The 20392-nt window shown below is 43.4% G+C and overlaps 1 protein-coding gene across 1 annotated transcript in view; it reads left to right on the top strand.

Annotated features, from left to right (window-relative positions):
- Window positions 1–5224: 5224 nt before the first annotated feature.
- Window positions 5225–20392, top strand: part of LOC114024815 (calreticulin-like) — a gene marked incomplete at its 3' end in the record, with an annotated part of 24536 nt that continues 9368 nt past the window's right edge. Inside the window, exons 1-4 of the mRNA XM_027837970.1 lie at window positions 5225–5648; window positions 12795–12896; window positions 18028–18231; window positions 18592–18686. Coding sequence (XP_027693771.1) covers window positions 5225–5648; window positions 12795–12896; window positions 18028–18231; window positions 18592–18686 — 825 coding nt within the window. The remainder of the gene's footprint in view (window positions 5649–12794; window positions 12897–18027; window positions 18232–18591; window positions 18687–20392) is intronic.

The following is a 20392-nucleotide window of genomic DNA, read 5'->3' as shown; positions in this document are numbered from 1 at the left end:
AATACACATAGAACATTTTAAAAATCTTAAATGCTATATGAATAATAATGGTGATGGTGGTGGGGGTGATGATGATGATGATGATGGTGGTGGTGATGATGAAGATCATGATGTGCTGGAGATAAATCCTTTATTACTTTGTTGAATTTTTTAACCTCTGAAAGAGGCCTCCTTCCCTTTTGTGGACCTTCGTCACTGAATAAATCACAGATCTTAGCTTGCAAATATGCATGTGATTCTAATTGCCAGAAGATTCCCCTCCTCTCCAACTCTTGCTTAAGTAGCCTCTGCTTAGCAAACAAAACATAGACTAGTATTAGAGTTCATAGCTGGGCTGAAAGCATCCGCTTATGCTTTTGGATATTTCATAGACAGAATCAAAATCTGTTAATATAGTTTGAAGTTTTAAAAATATACTTCCTTTGAAGATTTCGAATTTGTAATGCCTCAAACACATTGCATGTTTCACTGTTGTCTTCACATTTCCAGCACCCTAATGCAGTTCCTGACATATAGTAAGCACTTAATAAATGCGTGTTGGTTGATTGATTGAATTAAATATAGCGTCAAAAGTGAGTAGTTCTACCCTTAGACCCAGAGATTGCACTGCCAGGCAGATCTCCCAAGGACATCGAAGACTTAAAGAAAGATCCTCTACACACAAAATATCAAGAGCAGCACTTTCAGTGGTAGCCAAAAACTGTTGATAAAGTAAATGCCATTGATTGGGGAAATGGCTAAACAACTTGTGATACATGAATATAATGGTAGAAAATAACAAATATGATGCAGTGGAAAGACATGAACCAATTCAAGGTGCAGTAAATAGAGCCGGGAAAATGATATCCACCATGACTACAGCAAAGCAAATGAAAAGCACTGAAATGGAATGCTGTGTAATCACAATTATCAAGTTGGCCCAGGGGAAAAGATGAGAAAATGCACATCCCTCTCTCTTTTGAAGATCTAGAGGACTATGGGTATGAAGTATTGCATGTGCTGTCAGATTTGGTCCATGTGTTGGTTAGTTTTGCTAAAATATTTTTCTTCTCTTTTTAATTTTTTCTTATAAGTGATGGATTTGTTATAAGGGATTTATTATAAGGGAGAGGGATACATTTGGAAATGAAAATGTCTAAATATCAATAAAAATGGAAAGTTTTTTTTAAAGTGAATTGTTCACCAAAGAAAAAATATTTAAATTCTTTCTTTCTTTGCTACACCGTGGCCTTTCCCTGAGCATATGGGAAGTTTGTGTACTGATTTAGCTTAAAACCAAATTGAATGCACAGCTTTAATTTCCTTGTGGTTCTGGACATTTCCCACGGGAGGTATTATAAATATCTTAAACTCAGCATGTCCAAATAGAACTCATTACCTTCCTTCCCTTCCCCAAACGCTCTGCTCTTTTGAATGTCTCTTTGTCTGTCAAGGGTTTTATCATATCCATCTAGTTACCCAGGGTCATCCTTGATTCCTCACATTCATTTACCTCCATATCTAATCTGTTGTCAAATCTCATGGTTTCTACATTCACATCTCTCATACACATTTTTTTATCTCCACTCACACAGACACAGATTCTCATCACCTCTCCCTGAATTATTACAATAGCCTCCTAACTGGTCTCCCTGACTCAGGTCTCTCCCCATGCTAATCCATCCTACACACATTTAGACTGTGTGTTCAAATACTTGAACACAAATCTCATGTCTTGCCCTCCCCAAGTCTTCTCTTCTCCAAGCTCAAGCCAAGGTCAGTAAGTGAGTCAACAGTCAAAGGTCAAGAAGCATTTATTTATTTTTTTTTGTTCCAGTTTTCCCACATCTTCTCCAGCATTTATCATTTTCCTATTTTGTCATGTTAGCCAATCTTATAGGCATGATGTGGTACTTCAGAGTTGTTTTGATTTGCATTTCTCTAATCAATAGTGATTTAGAGCATTTTTTCATATGACTATAGATAGCTTTAATTTCTTCATCTGAAAACTGCATGTTCATATCCTTTGACCATTTATTGATTAGGGAATAACTTGTATTCTTATAAATTTGACTCTGTTCTTTATCTATTTTAGAAATGAGAGGCAGCTAGCAGTGGATAGAGCACCGGCCCTGAAGTCAGGAGGACCTGAGTTCAAATCCGACCTCAGACCAAACACTTGACGCTTAACTAGCTGTGTGACCCTGGGCAAGTCACTTAACCCCAATTGCCTAAAAGAAAAGAAAAGAAAAGAAAAGAAAAGAAAAGAAAAGAAAAGAAAAGAAAAGAAAAGAAATGAGGCCTTTATCAGAGACACTGGTTGTAAAAATTCTTTCTCAGTTTTCAGCTTCCCTTTTAATCTTGGTTGCATTGGCTTTGTTTGTTCAAATCAAGAAGCATTTATTAAGTATTTAATACATGCCAGGCACTGAGAATGCCAAAAAGGCAAAAAAGTGGACCTGCTTTCCCTCAAGAATCTCACATTCTAATGGGGGAGATAGCATGCAAATAATTATACACCTATATGATAGATATAGCTTAAGTGGAAGGCAATCTCAGAGGAAAGGAGCTTACAGGGAATTGGAGGAGACTAAAAAAACTTGCTGCAGAAAGTGGGATTTGAGCTGAGTGGTGATAGAGTTTGTTCAGCTAATTCCTATATGGCAAGGCCTCTAGTCATCTGGCCATCTGGATTGCCTCCTTTGGTATATACCACCTTTTTACCATCCTTCCTAAAATGCAGTACTCAAAACTGAACACAATACTCTGAATGTATCATGACTAGGGCAGAGGGCAGTGGGACTGCCTCACCTCCCTCCTTCTTTTATATAGTGCATGAGTTTTGGGCTGCCATGTTGTACTGTTCACCTGTATGAACAGTGTATTTCCAAGGGGTAGAATTGATCAGAGAAGACTCATGGAGGAGATGAAAATTGAACCCTGCCTTGCAGAAGGTCTAGGATTTGGATAGGTAGAAATGGCATCAAGGTCTGTGAAGGATAAGGATGAAATAATCAAAAATAAATCAACATTTCTGTAGTGTACACTATCTTTTCAATATCCCCTTGAAGAAGATGGCTCCATTATTCTTGTCCCTGTTTATAGATGGGGGAACTGGGATTCAGACAAAGGAAGCAGAATCTAAGATGGCATAACAAATGGAGTGCTGGACTTGCAGTCAGGAAGAGCTGAGTTCAAATCTTGCCTCAAACATTCACTAATTACGAGCCTGGGCAAAACACTAAACCTTTCTCAACCTATTTGCTCTCTGCAAAATGGGGATAATAATAGCCCCCATCTTAGAGGGTTGTCATGAGAATCGAAAGAGATGATATATGTAAAACATTTTGAAGATCTTAAAATGCCATATAAATGATGTGTGAGTTCTGCTGATGGTCATAAAGCTAGTCCAGGTGAGAGTTAGGATTTGAACCCAAGTTTCCTGAGAGAATTTGGGGCTCCTTTCAAATGTGAATTGGCTCTGTAGCATCACTCATTAGACAGCTACAAACATGGTTGATCCAGAGCTCATCCCTAAGGGATTCCAAGGAAGGGTCTCACGTTTCCTTTCTCATGTTTGCACATATCTTATTATGAAGGTCTCATATCTCTACCCATTTTATTACAGGTTCCAAAGAATAAGACTGAATTAATGATAAATGAATGCATCTAGTAGCCTGGCTGTCAGATTTGCAAGAAATTTCACCGCATAATGGTTAATGTCAATGAGCATCATAATAATTATAGCCACATGTTACAAAGCCTGAGACTATTAGTTACAGCTGCCATCTTTCTCTGGCAATGCAGCTACTGATAGGCTATATTATAATCATGTGGGCCCATGGGATGGCATGCTGAACAGAGAACTTAAAAACAGGTAGATTGATTAACTCCAGCCACTGTTAATCTCCCCACCTATAATTCATCATCATCATCATCATCATCATCATCATTATTATTATTATTATTATTAGACACAGACTAAAGATCCTTTATTATTGTGGCTTCCATCCTCTGGACACTCTCCAACTTACGAATATCTCCCTTAATATATGGTGCCCAGAACTAAACCCAGCACTCCAGATGTGACCTGACCAGAGCAGCGGGCAGTGAGGCTATTCCTTCCCTGGTTTTTGGACATACTCTGCTTCTATTTATGCAACCTAGTATTTCCTTGACCAGGAAAGGAGTTGAGCCAAGTTGCAGAGTGAAAAGTTGTAGATACCAGTGAAACCCTGAAAGACCCAGAAGCAGGCCCCTAGATGTGGGGTGCATCCTTTCTTAAGAATCAAAGGTGTAGACTCCAGAGGCTGTCATTTTACAAATAGGGAAGCTAAGGCCCAGGGAAGGTAAATGATTTGCCCAGGGTCACACAGATAGCATTGGATGCAAGATTTAAACCCAGATTCTCTGACTCCAGACTGAGAGTTCATTCTACTGTAACATGCAGACGGTAATAATATGCAGAAGGCAGCTAGCTGGTTCAATGGATAAAATGCTGGGACTAGAGTTAGACCTAAGTTCAAAGGCCTGCCTCAGACACATACTAACTGGGTGACTCTGGGCAAGTCAACCTCTGTTTGCTTTGGTTTCCTTGTCTGTTAAATGGGCATAATAATTAGCGTTTGTCTCTTCAGGTTGTTGTGAGGATCAAATGAATTAGGATTTGTAAAGTGCTTATCACAGTGCCCAACACATTGTAGATTCTTTACAAATGCTAGATGGTTTTGTTATTGTTGTTGGTTTTGTTGTGTAGGTTGCAACCTGTACTAGTGGAGGGAGTACCCACATCACAGAGGACACACTTCTATGACCTTTTTTGAAGTAGCCTCAGTCTCCGTCTTCCTCCCAGAGTCTCTGGGGGCTTGGGGAGGATGCAAGGAGGCAGAGCTTCCTCCTTCCCCTTGGGGCCCTGCTGTGGGACTCCAGCTCCCCTCCATCTGCTCTCCCCCTCCCCCAGGGTCACCTTCTCTTCCTGCTCAAGCCTTTCCAGGTGTGTGGCCCCTAGTCTTTGGCTGCAGCGCCGCAATCACTCCGGGGTCTAGGCGAATGAGAAACAGCCACTTGTGGGGCACACTCAAAGCTGGGGTTGTGGGAAAGCCCCAGACCCTCGCCCCACCAGCGTGCTCAGTGGAAGTCGAGGTCCGAAACGGAGGAAGCCACGGGCAGAGGGGCTACCTGGAGAGACCAGGGCACACCAGGAGCAGCCGGGCTGGGGATGAGGTGGCTGCCGGCGCTGGCGGCCATGGCCGTGCTCCTGGCCACCTCAGCAGGCGGCCAGAGAGGGGAGGGCCCGAGGCCCAAGGCCACAGACAAGCAGAAAGCCACGGGCAGCACCACGGACAGCGGCACGACCAGCACCACAGACAGCACCACCACCGACAGCACCGCCGACAGCCGCACCGACACCACCACGAGCAGCGTGACTACAGAGCGCACGAGTTCGGGCAGAGAGAGCTCCGTGGGCAGTGCCACAGCCAGGGACGATGAGAGCGCCACGGCCAAGGCCCCGCACGCAGAGAACGTGGGTGCCCCGGCCACGGCCACAGCCACGGCCAGTGCCGGGGGCAGGGACGGTGGCGGTGGCTATGGCCCAGCCAGCTCTCCAGGGCAGCCGCGACAAGAGTGGAGGAGGCGCGTCTACTTCCGAGAGGAATTCGAAGACGGCGGTGAGCTGCCAGCGACAGCGGCCCCGGTGGGTGGGTGGGTGGTACAGTGGATAGTGTGAACCTCATACAGCCCAAGGCTGGGGGAGGGGGAGCAGTGCGGAAGGACCCTAGGCGAGTCGTTCAGCCTCCACCTTTCTCCTTCGAGCAAATAAGCTGAAGAGGTCGTAGCTCCTACCTAAAGTGTGCAGTTATGGGCAAATCAGGGCACCTCTGGGCTTCTATGAGCTTCTTTAAAAATGAGCATAGTACCCCTGACTCTAACTATTCCCTGGGGGTATTGTGAAAGAAGAGCTTAGCTTCCCATGTGATAGAGCAGATGGAGAAGAGAACTGGGTATGAAATCAGGGGAGACTTAGGTCTGAATCCTGGCTTGACCACTTACTATCTGAACGTCTTTGGACAAGCTGCGCATCTCCCCACACCTCAGTTTCCTCTCCTGTAAAAGGCAGTGCTTGGACAACACCCTCTGGAGAGTCCTATCCAGTTCCAACCTTCCTTGATCCTACTCAAATTTTAACATGAATTTAACAAGATCTTCTTGGTTCTGGGTGGGCTTCTGATCTTCTTGCCTTTCCTCCCTCTACGTATCCTAAGTCAAGCAAGTACTGAGGCTTTTCTCATCCTCTGTCACCTGACGTGAGAGGCAGCCTGACCTAGCGGGTAGAAAGCTACCTTCACAGCCATCAAGACTTGGGATTCAGGTTCTACCTGACAGAGTGGATTGTGACCCCAAGCAATCTATCCTTTTAGGGCTATGTCTGGGCAGATCTCAACATTTGTAAATAGCAAAGAAGGTGCCAACCTGCATTAGCAGAGGGAGTTTTCTCACTGGGTAGTTACTATGAATCTCTGCCAATGTATTTGTGCCACTTTAGGATACTGCTTTGTTGGCAATATGCCCCAGCCTCTTCAATATCTCCTTGGGCCTCTTCATTGACCTTCAGCTGACCTACAGCTGGAATTCTTCCAGAGAGCGTCACTGGAAAGTATTTTACATACTTTGCATTTGACATACAGTCAAATAAATCCCAGGAGAGAACAAGGTGATGTAGAAATAGTATAGGTCGAGGATCAGGGGAAGTTGTGGATTTGAATCCTGATTCTGTCACTAACTATCTGGGCAAGTCATTACCTTCCTCTGAATGTCAGTCTCCTCCTTCGTAAAGGTATTGGATGAGATAATCTCAAAGGTCACTTCCAGCTGAATGTCAATACAGCTGGACACTTCATCCCGTTGCACGTCAACAGAATAAGTTTTAGGATCATAGATTTAGGTCTGGAAGGAATCTTGGAGGTCGTTTAATCCAACCACTTCCGTAAGAGGCTGGCATCCAACAAAGAAATGGAGAGATGAAAGTAGTGATAAAAATAAGAGGATCTAGGCTCCAGAGCTGGGAGCCACCTTACAGATCTTCTGTAGAATGGAAACTCCTTGAGAATGGGACTCTTTTGTTTTCGTCTTTGGATCCCCAGCACTTAGCTCAGGACCTGGCATACAGTAGGTGCTTAAAAAGTGCTAGTTAATTGATTGATCTTGTTCAATACCAAAATTTTACAAAAAAGAAACTGAGTTTCTGAGACATGAAGTGACTTGTCTAAGGTGACACAGGTAGCAAGTAGGAAAGTCAGGATTTCTAGCTAGCTCGGCCCTCTGTTTCAACATGCTATGGAGTTCATGCATAGTGGTTAAGAAACAATTCTCTTTTGAAGAATTAGACAGCTTTCTATTTTCTTTTTCCCTTTCCTCTGCTGCTTAGCATCTCCATCTTAGTTCAAATCCCACCTCAGACACTTACTAGCTGTGTGAGTCTGGGCTAGTTATTTAACCACTGCCTGCCTCAATTTCCTTATCTGTAAAATGGGGACAACGATAGCACCTACCTCACAAAGATGAGTCTTTCTGACTCCAGGCCTAACACTTATCCACTTTGCCACCTACCTGCTTCTTATATAGCATTAACAGTCACAAAACAAATTTTCCCAACACAATCCTGTGAGGTAGACATTATTAGTTATGTCGTCTTCATTGTACAGATGGGGAAACCAAGTCTCAGTGAGATGAAGTGGCTAGACTATGGTCAAAAAAGTACCAAGTATAATCAAAAAGCATTTATTAAGCACCTACTAAGTGTCAAGCACTTATTACAATAAAAATACAAGGGATAAAAATACAAAAATATAAGAGGCCTTTCCCTAAAGGGACTTATATTCACATGTAGACAATGTAAACACACAGATACATAAAATATGTAACATGCAAAAAGAATACACAATCTCTTGGGGAGTGAGGGTACTAGCTGCTGCAAGAATCAAGGGGACCTCATATTGAGGCTGAATTTTGAATGAAAGTAAGCATTCCAAGAGGCAAAAGTGAGGGAGGAGATAACTCCAGACAGGGACTGAAGCAAAGGCAGAGGAAGAAGATGTACTACCGTGTGTGCAGAGTAGCAAACAGACCAAGATGGCTGGACTGGAGGGCATGTGGAAGTGGGTAAAGGGACAGGAAAGCTAGGAAGTGCCAGCTGATAAAGAGCTTTCCACGCCAAATAGAGGATTTTTATTTGATCCTGGAGGCAATAGGGAGCCGCTGGAGTTTACTGAGCAGGGAGTGATATGGTCATATTTATGATTTAGGAAAATCACTTTGGCAACTGAGTGAAGGATGGACTGGGCTGGGGATAGACTCGAGGGAGAGAGACCAGTAAGAGGGCTCTTGTGAGAGGTGATGTGGTCCTATACAGAGGTGGTGACTGTGTGAGTGAAGAGAAGGGGACCAGTGTGAGAAATGTTTATGGTGGTAGAACCCAGGATCTTCCACCAAACACCACATCCCGTCACCTGCTCCAGGCAATGCATTCCTGAAGGGCTGGGCTTGGATGTGTCCTCATGCATCACCATGATGGTACTTGGGACGGAGTAGCTCTTACCCATCTCTACTACCTCTGGAAGATGCATCACTTGGCTCCTTTCTTACCTCCTTAGTCTTGTTCTTTGTCATCACATTACAAGACAGAACATGTCCCGACCTGCACTACCCACCCTCGGGAAGGGACCAGAAAAATGATCCATCTCTTCGGGGATTAACTGCAAAGAACCATCTTCGATAAACATTCCTGAAATAACAACTTGTGCCAGCCGCCCACTTCACTGCTAGATTCCTATTTAGTCACCACAATGGCCTTGCAAGATAGGCATTGGGGACGTAGATCAATGATTGCTGGATAAAGTGAAATAACATTTATTAAGTGCTTTGCAAACTTTAAACAACTATATAAATACTAGCTATTATTATTATAGATAGATTGATAGATAGAGATATAGTATTTAAGTGTTTACTGTGTGTTCTCAAGGAGTTAACATTCTAATGGGAGAAGACAAAACATAAAGAGGACCCGAAAACAGGGAAGGGTATTTGTTTAGGGACAAGGGAGCAGTTGAGGAGAAAGAGGAAGAGGAGAAGTCTGGTGAGTGAGTCAAGATGAGAGTGAGGTGAAGGACCCCTACCAAAATAGTGATCTGAATGAGGGAACCACCAATCAGGAGAGCAAGGTCTCAGGGTGGAGGTTTATCCAGGGTGGGAAAGCAGCTGGCGAGAAGTCCAGAAAGTGAGTATAATCAAGAGTGAGTGAGTGAGCCAGTCTGAAGATCTCCATTGGCAAAAATAGGGAAATTGAGGCTCAGAGGCATTAAGTGAAATAGTTCATACAACTAGACAGTGAAATCCAATGAAATCTAATCAGGAGTATAGTCAAGAGTGAGGGAACCAGTCTGGTGATCTCCACTGGTAAAAATGGAGAAACTGAGGCTCAGAGGCATTAAATGACATGGGTCACAGTGAAATGTTTCCCCTTCATCATACTGCAGCTGGTAGCCAGTGGACAGGGATATGATATGAACCCCAAGAGTCAAGATGATTAAGGCAGAAGGTCAGAAAAAAAGCCACCATGTCCAGTAAAAGGAAGGACCATCTCTCTAATTGAAGCTTGAAATTTCTAAGAATCTACCCTATCAGAATTTGCCTTTTACAGAGAGTCTTCTAGGAAGTCATCACTTCTTATAGTAAAAGCAAAAGAACGCTGGCTCAGGAAATAAAGGACCTAGGTTCAAATCCTGTCTCTTACCTGTACTTTCTGATTGGCCCTTCTCATGACACTTCCCCTGTGCCTCAGTTTCCTTCTCTATACAATGAGGGAGATGATGTACATGACTTTGAAAGTCTCTTCCAGCTTTGATATCTATGACCACAGCTCTGCCTCCTTGGGACTTCTATCTTTGAGGCCTATTCAAATGTGAATTCTTCTTTTCTGTGAGACTCTTTCAAATATTTGAAGCCCACAGTTTCATCCTCTGTACATCTTCTCTGCTTCAGGACAAGCATCTTCAGTGATGCTTCAGACCTTTTGGTCTCACATCTGGGCGTGCTCCTCTTTATCAATGCCCCTCCTAAGAGAATTCATCTTGATGCCCCTGACTTCTGGCCAGGGTAGAGGACTCAGGGTAATGTCAGCTTCTTGCTCTAGGAACTACTAATGTCTTAGTGTCTCCGGACATCGAATTAATTTTTTTTTGGCATACTAGGTCATCCTTAGATCATGCATTCATTCAGCAAGCATTCATTAAGTGCCTACTATGTGCCTAACACTGTATTAGGTCTTACAGATTAGGATACAAAACCAAAACGAAACAGCCCAACCTTCTATTGGAAGGGAAACAATATATATAGATAATAATATATACAAAGTAATTTCCAGGGTGAGGCAGAGGTCTGTGATGAAGGGCAGTTTGTTAACAAGAGAACGGGAGTTTAAAAGTTCATGATGAGTGGGTAGCTAGTGGCACAGTGGATAGAGCACTGACCCTGGAGTCAGGAGGACCTGAGTTCAAATCTGGCGTCAGACACTTGACACTAGCTGTGTGACCCTAGGCAAGTCACTTAACTCCAATTACCTCACACACAAAAAAGAAAGTGGTTTGATTTGGGGCAGCTAGGTGGCACAGTGGATAGAGCACTGGTCCTGGAGTCAGGAGGACCTGAGTTCAAATCCAACCTCAGACACTTGACACTTCCTAGCTGTGTGACCCTGGGCAAGTCACTTAATCCCGATTGCCTCACCAAAATTTAAACAAAAACTTCATGATGGAAAGTTAGGGAAGAATGAAATGATAGAGAGGGGACTATGCTAAATGCTCTACAGATATTGTCTTATTTGATCTGGAGGCATTAGAGCTGACATAGATTGATATGAGGAAGCTGGGAGCAGTGTCCAGAGAAGGGAGGTTTGGTGTAGGCACCCAAAGGAATTCTGAGCAGTTCCAGCTAAAACCCTCCCTCCTCCAGGAAGCCTTTCCCAACACCTCTTAATTGTAAAGTCTTCCTTGTGTTATGAATTATTTACTACTTATCCTGCACATAGCTTGTTTGTATATAGTTGCTTGCTTGTTGTCTCTCCCCCTCCTCATTAGATTGTGAATTCCTTGAGGGCAGGGGCTGTCTTTTGCATCTTTTTGTATCCTCTGGGTTTAAGTCAGTGCCTGGCACATAGGAGGCACTTAATAAATATTGACTGACTGAGAGAGGAAAGTTGATTATCATACCCTTTAGAGCAGAAGTGGTAATATGGATTTGATTCTCAATCCCTGGGAAATAAGTAGAAAGCTGAGAGGATATTGTGTCTGGCAAATGTTTAGTTCACGGTTGTACCTGACTGTCCAGGCAGGGGTTAGTGGGATCTTGAAGCCAGACTGGTTATAAAGGGGAGAAGCAAGTCTGAGATACTCACCCTCAGCCAAGACAGCTCTGTCCAAGGACCTACTCCAGTGTTGCGTAGATTATCTCAGTTTCTATATCTGTAAAATGAGGGGGTTTGATTTTATGACCTCTAAGTTCCCCTTTCTAGGGGCAGGGGGCCCTCCGGCAAATCACTTTACCTGTATGGCCTCAGTTTCTGTAACATAAGGTTGAGCTAAAATCAGGGTAACAGAGTTGAAAGAACAATGTATTTAGAGTCAGAAAACCTGAGTTCAAATCCTACCTCTGGTATTTACTACCTGTGTGACCTTGGACAAGTCACCTCTTCATGGCCTCAGCTTCATCTATAAAATGAGAGAGAACCTAGACATCTTTAAGGCTCCTCCTAGCTCTAAATCTATGATTCTAGTTCACTTTGCCTCTCTACATCTTGGTTTTCTCATCTGTAAAATAGGGATAATAATATTCATGCAGCTTACTTCCCAAGGGTTGTTTTGAGAAAAGTGCTTTGTTAGCCTTAAAATGCTAGAAAAGTAGGAGAGGTAAAGATTGTTCTCGCCAGCAGGGGGCAGTAACCATAAGGGAAATATGAGGTCCTTGGCAGGTCAGGTTTGAGAGAAGATTATGGAAGGGGAAATGCTCAAGCTTGTGCCCAGAGCCCCTTTTGCCCAGTGCATCCTGCCTGTGTGGGCCAAGCAATGGGAGGTGTACAGGGAGAGATTTCTGAACATCAGCCTTCTACAGATGTTGGCTGGGTGAAGTATGGCCATCATCATCATCAAAAGGAGGAGGGGGAGGAGGAGGAAAGGAAAGAGGAAGAGGAAGGAGAAGAAGAGAGAGAGAGAGATTTATTGCCAAGATTTTTGCTCAGTTACCTGCTTCCCTTATGATTTTTGCTACTTTGTGCAATAACTTTAAATTTTTATATACTCTTCATTTTACAGATGAGGAAACTGAGGCACGGGGAAATAAGTAACTTGCCCAGGGTCACATAGCCAGTGGGTATGTCAGAGGCTAGACTTGAATTCAGGTCATCCTGACCCTAAGGTCATCTCTCCATTACATCACACTGCCTCTCACATATTTGTTTTATTTCATATATATTTCGTATGTATTTATTCTGTCTTTCTGCATCACATGTCAGCTAACACAGGTCCTCTGAATCCAAATTCAGCATTCTTTCCTTTGTCTTCACTCACTCACTCACTCACTCACCAAGCATTAAATGCCTGCTCCATGCCAGGCACCGAGGATGCAGAAGCCAGAATGAACCGTTCTCTGCTTTCCAGGAGCATCTCGTGTCCTCACAGCACCTCACGTATCACCTCATTCGATTCTACCTGGTCATCCTTGAGAGGATGGAAGTCATTTGCATGTATTTTTTCATTTTCTGACAGATGGATGGAAAAAAAGATGGGTTCAATCTAAACATTGGTCAAGTTATGGTAAATTCCAGCTGACAGCTGGAAGGTTCTATGGAGACAAAGAGAAGGACAAAGGTGAGTGTTCCTGTCATTGGGAGTGGGTGGGACGGGAGAGTTCCAATTATTAGAGACCCTTTGCTGTTCATGAAGCATGGTCCCATTTGTTCATCCCCCCAAAGTGTCATTCCCTTCCCTGCCTTCCTGTTCAGATGCCTCCCCAAGGTGCAGGGGCGGGAACCTGTGACCTCGAGGCCACACGTGGCCCTTTAGGTTCTCAAGTGTGGCGGGCCACATGTAACCCCTGGGAGCCTGGGGTCCTCAAAAGCAAGCACAGGCTTTGGTTGGCCCTCCCCAAATCCTCCTGCCTTAGAATGACTTCACATATAGAGCTGGCTGTGCTCAATATTTGGTATCCCAGGACCGGCCTCACAGCTCATTAGATAGTTGACCACCAGGCAATGATTTTTTTTTTGACCATAGTATCTACTAAGGTCCAGAAGATCTACAATCTATATCAGTGGACTGAGAAGCACCACTGATGAAAGTACAAGTCTTTTCAAAATATTGAAGTAAGAAGAATCTTGGGATTTAGAGCTGGAATGGATTATCGAGATGATCTTTCCCAAATCTTCCATTTTACAGGCAAGAAAACTGAGGCCCAGAGGAAAGGAAATTACTTGCCCAAGGTCTCATAGCTAATAGGGAGGCAGGATTTGATTCCAGGCCCTCTTATTCTAAACTTAGTGTTCTTTCCACTATACTATACTGCCTTTATATAAAGTTTGATATATATGTATATGTGTATATAAATGAAGGATTAAAAAAAGATGAGTCATCTATCTTAAATTTTGAGGAAGTTTGTTATTGTGGAATTAATTTATTCATTATGTAGTTTGACCCATATTTGTTAAGAAGCTACTTGGAACAATACCATCAAAATTGACTTACACCAATAAAATTACCAAGGGAATACTTTATAGAGCTTGGTAAAATAATAGCAGAATTCATTTGGAAAAAGGGAATATCAAGGGAAATTATGAAAAGAAGTGGGGACAAGTGGGGAATAGCACTTGAAGACCTCAAACTATATTATGAACCAGTGGTCATCAAAGTCGTTTGTTATTGCTTAAATAATAGATGGATCAGTGCGGCTGACTAGATAGATAATAGAGATTCAGAAATAATAGAACTCAATGACCCAGGGTTTGATTAAATGGAAAACATAAATTACCTAGGGAAAAAACTCCTTATTTAATTAAAAAAAAACCTTTTGGGAAAACTGAAAATCAGTCTGGCAGAAATTAAGCTTAGACCAACAGCTTACACCCCACCCCACCCCACCCCACAATGCATTCTAAATGGATATATGACCTTAATATCGTTAGATCTTTATCATCTTTAGATCAAACTATAACAAAATTAGAAGACAAATAAAACATATACATCTCACAGCTATGGGTAGATGTATTCTCTTTTTTTTGCTGTTTGATTTCATCTTATTTTCAGTTCTAAATTCTCTCCCTCTCCCCACCTCTTTTCCTACCCATTGAAAAGGCAAGATAGGAAATGTAGTCTTAACCAGAGACAGAGGCAATTACAAAAAAAAATTGACAATTTTGATTATTTAAAACTGAAAAACTTCTGCACAGACAAAATTAATTCATCTAGGATTAGAAGGGAAATGGCTGAATGTGTATCTCACACACACACACACACACACACACACACACCCCTTTCCAGTCTTCTTATACTTTACGTGGATCCTCCCCAGGTACTCTTTAATCCAATGACGCCAGCCTGTTTGATGTTGCCTAAACAAGCCCCTCAGGGTCAGCTAGGTGGCACAGTGGATACAGCACTGGCCCTGGAGTCAGGAGGGCCGGATTTGAACTCAGGTCACTTAACCCCATTGCCTAGCTTAAAAAAAAAATCAAAAAATTAAAAAAACTTACTAGCTGTGTGACCCCGGGCAAGTCACTTAACGCCATTGCCTAGCTTAAAAAATTTTTTTTAAATTTAAAAAACTAAACAAGCCCCTCCATCTCCTGACTCCAGGAATTTTCCCTGGTTGTTCCCCAGGCTTGAAATGCTCTCCCTTCTCATCTCTACCTTCTTCAAGTTTCAGCTAAAATCCCACCTTTTACAGGAAGCCTTCCCTAACCCCCCAATTCCAGTGCTTTCCCTCTGATCATTAATTACTATTTATCCTATGTATAGTTTGCACATATTTGTTTGCTTCTTGTCTCCACAACTGATTGTAAGCTCCTTGAGGGCAGGGACTGTCTTTTGCCACTTTCCCCCAAGTATTGCCAGGGCTAGAACAGCCTGGCACATAGCAGGCGTTTTATGTTTATTGAATCAATGAAGATGGATCAGAGGCCAATGTGAAGAGTGCCCTCTAGTGTTCACTCAGAAGAAGCACCTCTTCGGCAATTCATTCTCACCTTTCATACACAATTACAAAGCACCTCCAAAGTGCTGGTGGGGAAAGGGGCTCACTCTTCCATGGCCAGGGAAGATACAGATACACAGAAGTTAGGGTCCCTGCCATCAAGAAGCTCGTGGTCTTACTGAGGCTGAGGACAGGTGAAGAGATTTGCCCAGGGTTACACATCTAATAAGTGTCCAAGGTGGGATTTGAACTCAGGTCTTCCTTGCTCCAAGTCCAGTGCTCTTACCTACTGTTCCACCGAGCTGCCTCCCAAATGAGGACAACGTGATTTCCAAGGTCCCTTCCATCTCAAGTCTGTCCAAGGTGCTCTAAGGCACTGAAATGGCATCACGTGAGTGCCAGCCTGGGTGCTCAGAGCAAGAGCTCCACAGCCTCTGCCCGGGGTCCAAAGAAGCCTTTGCTGCTATAAATAGAGTCCATTAGTCTTACCATTTAATTTTGCGCCCTCTACTATTTCCTAGTTCACTGTCACAAATCTAATTTTAGAGCTCATTTAAAGATGAAAATTAGTCTTTGGTAGCAGCTTATTAAATTTCTCCTTCCCCATGAAAGTTTCATGGAATGAAGGAAAATGAGAGGTGTCTGGAGATGAGTGGGAGCCCATTTATCCCTGATTTCCTTCTTCTCATCATGCCCCAACTGCACCGGTCTTCTGTCCTCCCTTAGTTTTGCTTCCATACCTCATACAGACCTACTGAGGGATACAAGACAGGGTGGTGGCTTTGGGGTGCTTACAGTGGGCCCTGCACACAAAGCTTGGGAAACCTCACTGGGCTGTTTAAAAACTGTGTGTTTAATGAAGTTGTCTTACAATTCCACACACACAAAACCTCTCAATAAAGTGCCATTCCAGCCAAATCAGCTGAAAGCCCCTCTTCTGAAACAAGGTGAGATGCCATTAATTTTCATTTTAGTTAAACCTGTTTGGCGTCTAGGTGTTGACTATGGTGAAGACTAGTCCTGCGTTGACCATGGTGAAGACTATTTGTATACCGTTGTTGACTATGGCAAAGATCAGATGCTGGATGTGTATTAACTGTGATGGAAGCTCCATGTGGACCACGGATTAAATATGGTGAAGACTGTGGCAATGTATTGTCCATGGTGAAGGCTATATGTGGACCATGTATTAACTGAGGCAAAACCAAGTGCTAGACGTAGATTGACTGTGATGAAGGCTGCATGTGGGCCATGCATTGAATTTGATTAAGGCTGTGTCCTAGTCAGAGTGAAGGTCAGGTATTGACCATGGTGAAAGCCAAGTACTGAACATGTGTTGACTAATGAAGGCTGCATGTGGGCCATGTAGTAACCATGGTGAAGACCACGTGCTGGCCATATGTTGACCACGCCAGACCAGGTACTAGACATGTATTGAATGTAATGAAAGCTGTAATTAGATCATATACTGAGCTGCACAAAGGCTGTGCGTGGGCCAAATATTTGCTGTGGTGAAGGCCGTGTCCTGGCCAGGTAGACACCAGGATGAAGGATGGGTTGACTTTACTTCCTTCCATGAGGAAAAAGTCATAAGAAACAGAGGGATGCCACCTTCTGGCAGCCAATTTATAGTCTGTATTCTATTCTCTTGAGGTAATTGCAGTCAAGTTAGGAAGGTGAGACATAAAAATATAAACTGGTTACATAAAATAAGGTACTCTATGATTAGATGGTGAGAGGGATGACATGAGCAGTCATCTGAGTAGCAGGGGCAGGGCCAGGCAGAGTGATGAGAGACCATTTCATTTTTTTTTGAGATCTTTTGAAGTAAGAAGGACCTCTCTGTGGGTTCATATATATATATATATATATGTAACAACAGAGCACCATTGACCCGGGGGGCTGGGCTTGTCCCCTCCTAATCAATCAGTCAAATAGAATTTATTAAGCAGATACTACATGCCAGCTACTGTGCTAAGTGCTGGGGATACAAAAAAAGGCAAAAGATAGTCCTTACTTTCAATGAGCTCACAGTGTAATGGAGGAGACAACATACAAATGATTATAAACTGGGAGCAAGGAATGGGAATAAGCATTTATATAGTGCCTACTATGTGTCAGGCACTTGCTAAGCACTTTTTTTTTACAAATATCTCATTTAAGCCTCACAACAGCCCTGGAAGGGTGGGTGCTGTTATTATCCCTCTTCTACAGTTGAGAAAACTGAGGCAAACAGAGGTTAAGTGACTTGCCTAGGTTTACATAGTTAGTAAGTGTCTAAGGCTGAATTTTAATTCAGGTCTTGGTGACTCCAGGCCCAACTCTCTATCCGCTGTCCTCCTAACTGCCTAGTCTGGGCCTCTTTCTTGTACGAACAAGATATATACAAGGTAAACTGGAGATAATCAGCGGAGGGAAGACACTAGAAATAAGGGGGTTGAGGGAAGGCTTTTTGAAGAAGCTGGGACTTTAACTGAGACCTGATGGAATCCAGGGAAGGCAGGAGGCAGAGGTGAGGAGGTGGAGCTCCCACCAAGGGACTCTTCTCTGCTCAGACTGAGTGTTAGCCCCAACAGTACCCGGCACAAAGTAGGTTCCCAACAAAGTTTAGTTGAATAAATAACGTAACAAGTTTCTGTCCAAGAATTTGGGCCTCATGGGATTTAGTGTTGCTCACCTGGATTCCAGGCAGGCCAGTCTGGCCACCTCGGATATGGCTTCGTTTCCCGTTGGTTCGGTTGGGTTTTTCCTAAGCCCACTTGATCTGCTGCTGACATCGTTCAGCTTCCAGGCCTGTGTTTTCTTTCTCATCAGGTCTCCAGACAAGTGAAGACGCCAAGTTTTATGCCTTGTCAGCACGATTCAAGCCTTTTAGCAACGAGGGGCAAAGTTTGGTGGTGCAGTTTTCAGTAAAGCACGAGCAGGGCGTGGATTGCGGCGGGGGCTATGTTAAGCTCTTTCCTGAGGATCTGGACCAAGAGAACATGCATTCCAACTCCACCTACTACATCATGTTTGGTGAGTCCTTCAGCCAAGGCCTCTTTCCCTGTCTGTGGCCAAGGGCATGATGGTGCTGGAATATTGGAGGTGGAAGGGGCCCTTAAGGCCAGTGGTGTTCTCTCGGACAGGCACTGGTTGGCTTAGATGACCTTTGAAGTCCCTCCCAAATCTGAGACTCTTCAATCCCCACCTAAAAATGTCATCCTTACTAACCCAAAGGTTGGCAGAGCTGCCAGAGGGTTTATCCATGGCAGACCACGGTGAGATGTCCCTTCACCTTGCATGATTCTAACGCCATGAGGGGTAGACTCATCTTCGCCTCTGGTCCTAAAAGTGATGCTACAATTTATCTGATGCCATTGGGTTTTTCATTTTCAGGCCCAGACATTTGTGGAATGGGAAACAACAAGGTACATGTCATCCTTAATTATAAAGGAAAAAACCATGAAATTAATAAAACCATCAAGTGCAGGGTAAGTCCACAAGCCTGGGCATGGAGGTTTGGGAGAAATTCAGAGATGGCGTTCAGATACTGTGGAAAGCAGCAGTGGAAGCATGGAAGACCACATGATTTAAACTAGATGGTCCCTTGGGAACCCTGCTGATGCTGAAATTCTGAGCTTTTCTTTTTCTCCTTCAAGGGTGGTATTAACGACAAAATGAGTCATTTTATTTTTGTTTGGGGGAGCAATCAAGGTTAAGTGGCTTGCCCAGGCTCACACAGCTAGTAAGTGTCTGAGGCAGGATTTGAAATCGGGTCCTTCTGACTTCAGAAAATAAGTCACTTAGAGACCCAGCACAAGGAGCCAGTAGAGTCAGTCAAGTGATGTTAACTCAGTTGGCAGTAATGGTTTGGTAAAGTGGGTGCCACTAACAATGAAGAATTCTCTCATTTCCCATCTTCCCAGCACAAAGTCTTATACATTTTTGTTGTTGTTGTTTAGACCTATGGTTTTATTGATGTAGGGAACTCTTGGTGAGGAATCTCCCTCTACTGGTGTAAGAGGGCAAATCTCCTGCGGTTTGTAGTCTTAGAACGTTTCCTAGACACTGAGAGTTCAAGTGACTTGTCCAAGGTCACTCACGAAATAATTGTAGCTTGGCCATGGTGTTGACCCACTCATGCTAGCAGTTTAGCTGATGATTCAACATGATAATTGTACCTCCTTTATCTCTCCGGATTGGCTCACTCATTCCATTGTGAACTCATAGCGTCATCTAGGTTTTGCCTTTGGGGATGGGACAGCCACAGGCTGCCCGCTTCCAAAATCCTGTGAGGTAACCCTGGTGTGAGACAGATTTACTCTTACTGATTACCGCTATAGTTCTTGAGCCCCTACTGATGTATCTCCTGTTTATACAAATCAAACACAATGATACCATTGACTCTTGAACATAAAACATTTACCAAACAAGAAAAGCAAGAATAATCACAATGTTTCTGTAGTAGAGAACAAAACAGTAATAATCAAAATATAACAGCTCATCCATAAACTTGGGTCAAGTTTTCTAACAAAGCACACATTGTCTGCGGGGGAGAGTGGGTCAACATTTATAGAAACCTCGCAGGGATGAGTAAGAAAACCACATACCCAGGTCAGCTCACATTTTTAGACTGCAGGACTGAATGTCAGTGGTCTCTTTTAGAGAAGACACATTACCTGTTCCTCTTTTGAGACTTTGTACTCACCTGCAAGATGAAGCTGCTTCTCTGCTATGCTTGAGTAGCAGAAGAAATGAACTATTTTAGTAATGCAGAATCATTATACTCTTTCGATAAAACAGCAACCCTAAACCTGGGGTCTGCAGCCTTTCAGGTCTGCTCCCTTGGCTGGGTACTGAACATTGTTATACTATTTAAGTGATAAGCGAGTTCCTCAGATCTGCTCTCTGGGCTCTGAGGAATCCCTCCCTCTCAAGCCAGGGAGAACAGTACAAGGCAGTGGAGTCAAAGCCTTGTAGGGCTCCCTCACTCTGAGGCTGTCAATGGCACTGAAGAGTTGAGAAACAAACCTAGCTAGATTTTCACATTGTGGGATTCTGTTTTCTCCAGTGAGCTCCCCAACAGGGAGCTCCCAGTAAGCACAGAGGTTGTCAGGCTTCAATCATTGCTCTCAGCCCCAAACAGTTGCTCTTCTCTCATTCTCTCTCTCTCTCTCTCTCTCTCTCTCTCTCTCTC

Source organism: Vombatus ursinus, unplaced genomic scaffold (genome assembly GCF_900497805.2).
Source record: "Vombatus ursinus unplaced genomic scaffold, bare-nosed wombat genome assembly UNPS02014825.1, whole genome shotgun sequence".
Lineage (NCBI taxonomy): Eukaryota > Metazoa > Chordata > Mammalia > Diprotodontia > Vombatidae > Vombatus > Vombatus ursinus.
This window is presented reverse-complemented; position numbering and strand designations above follow the sequence as displayed.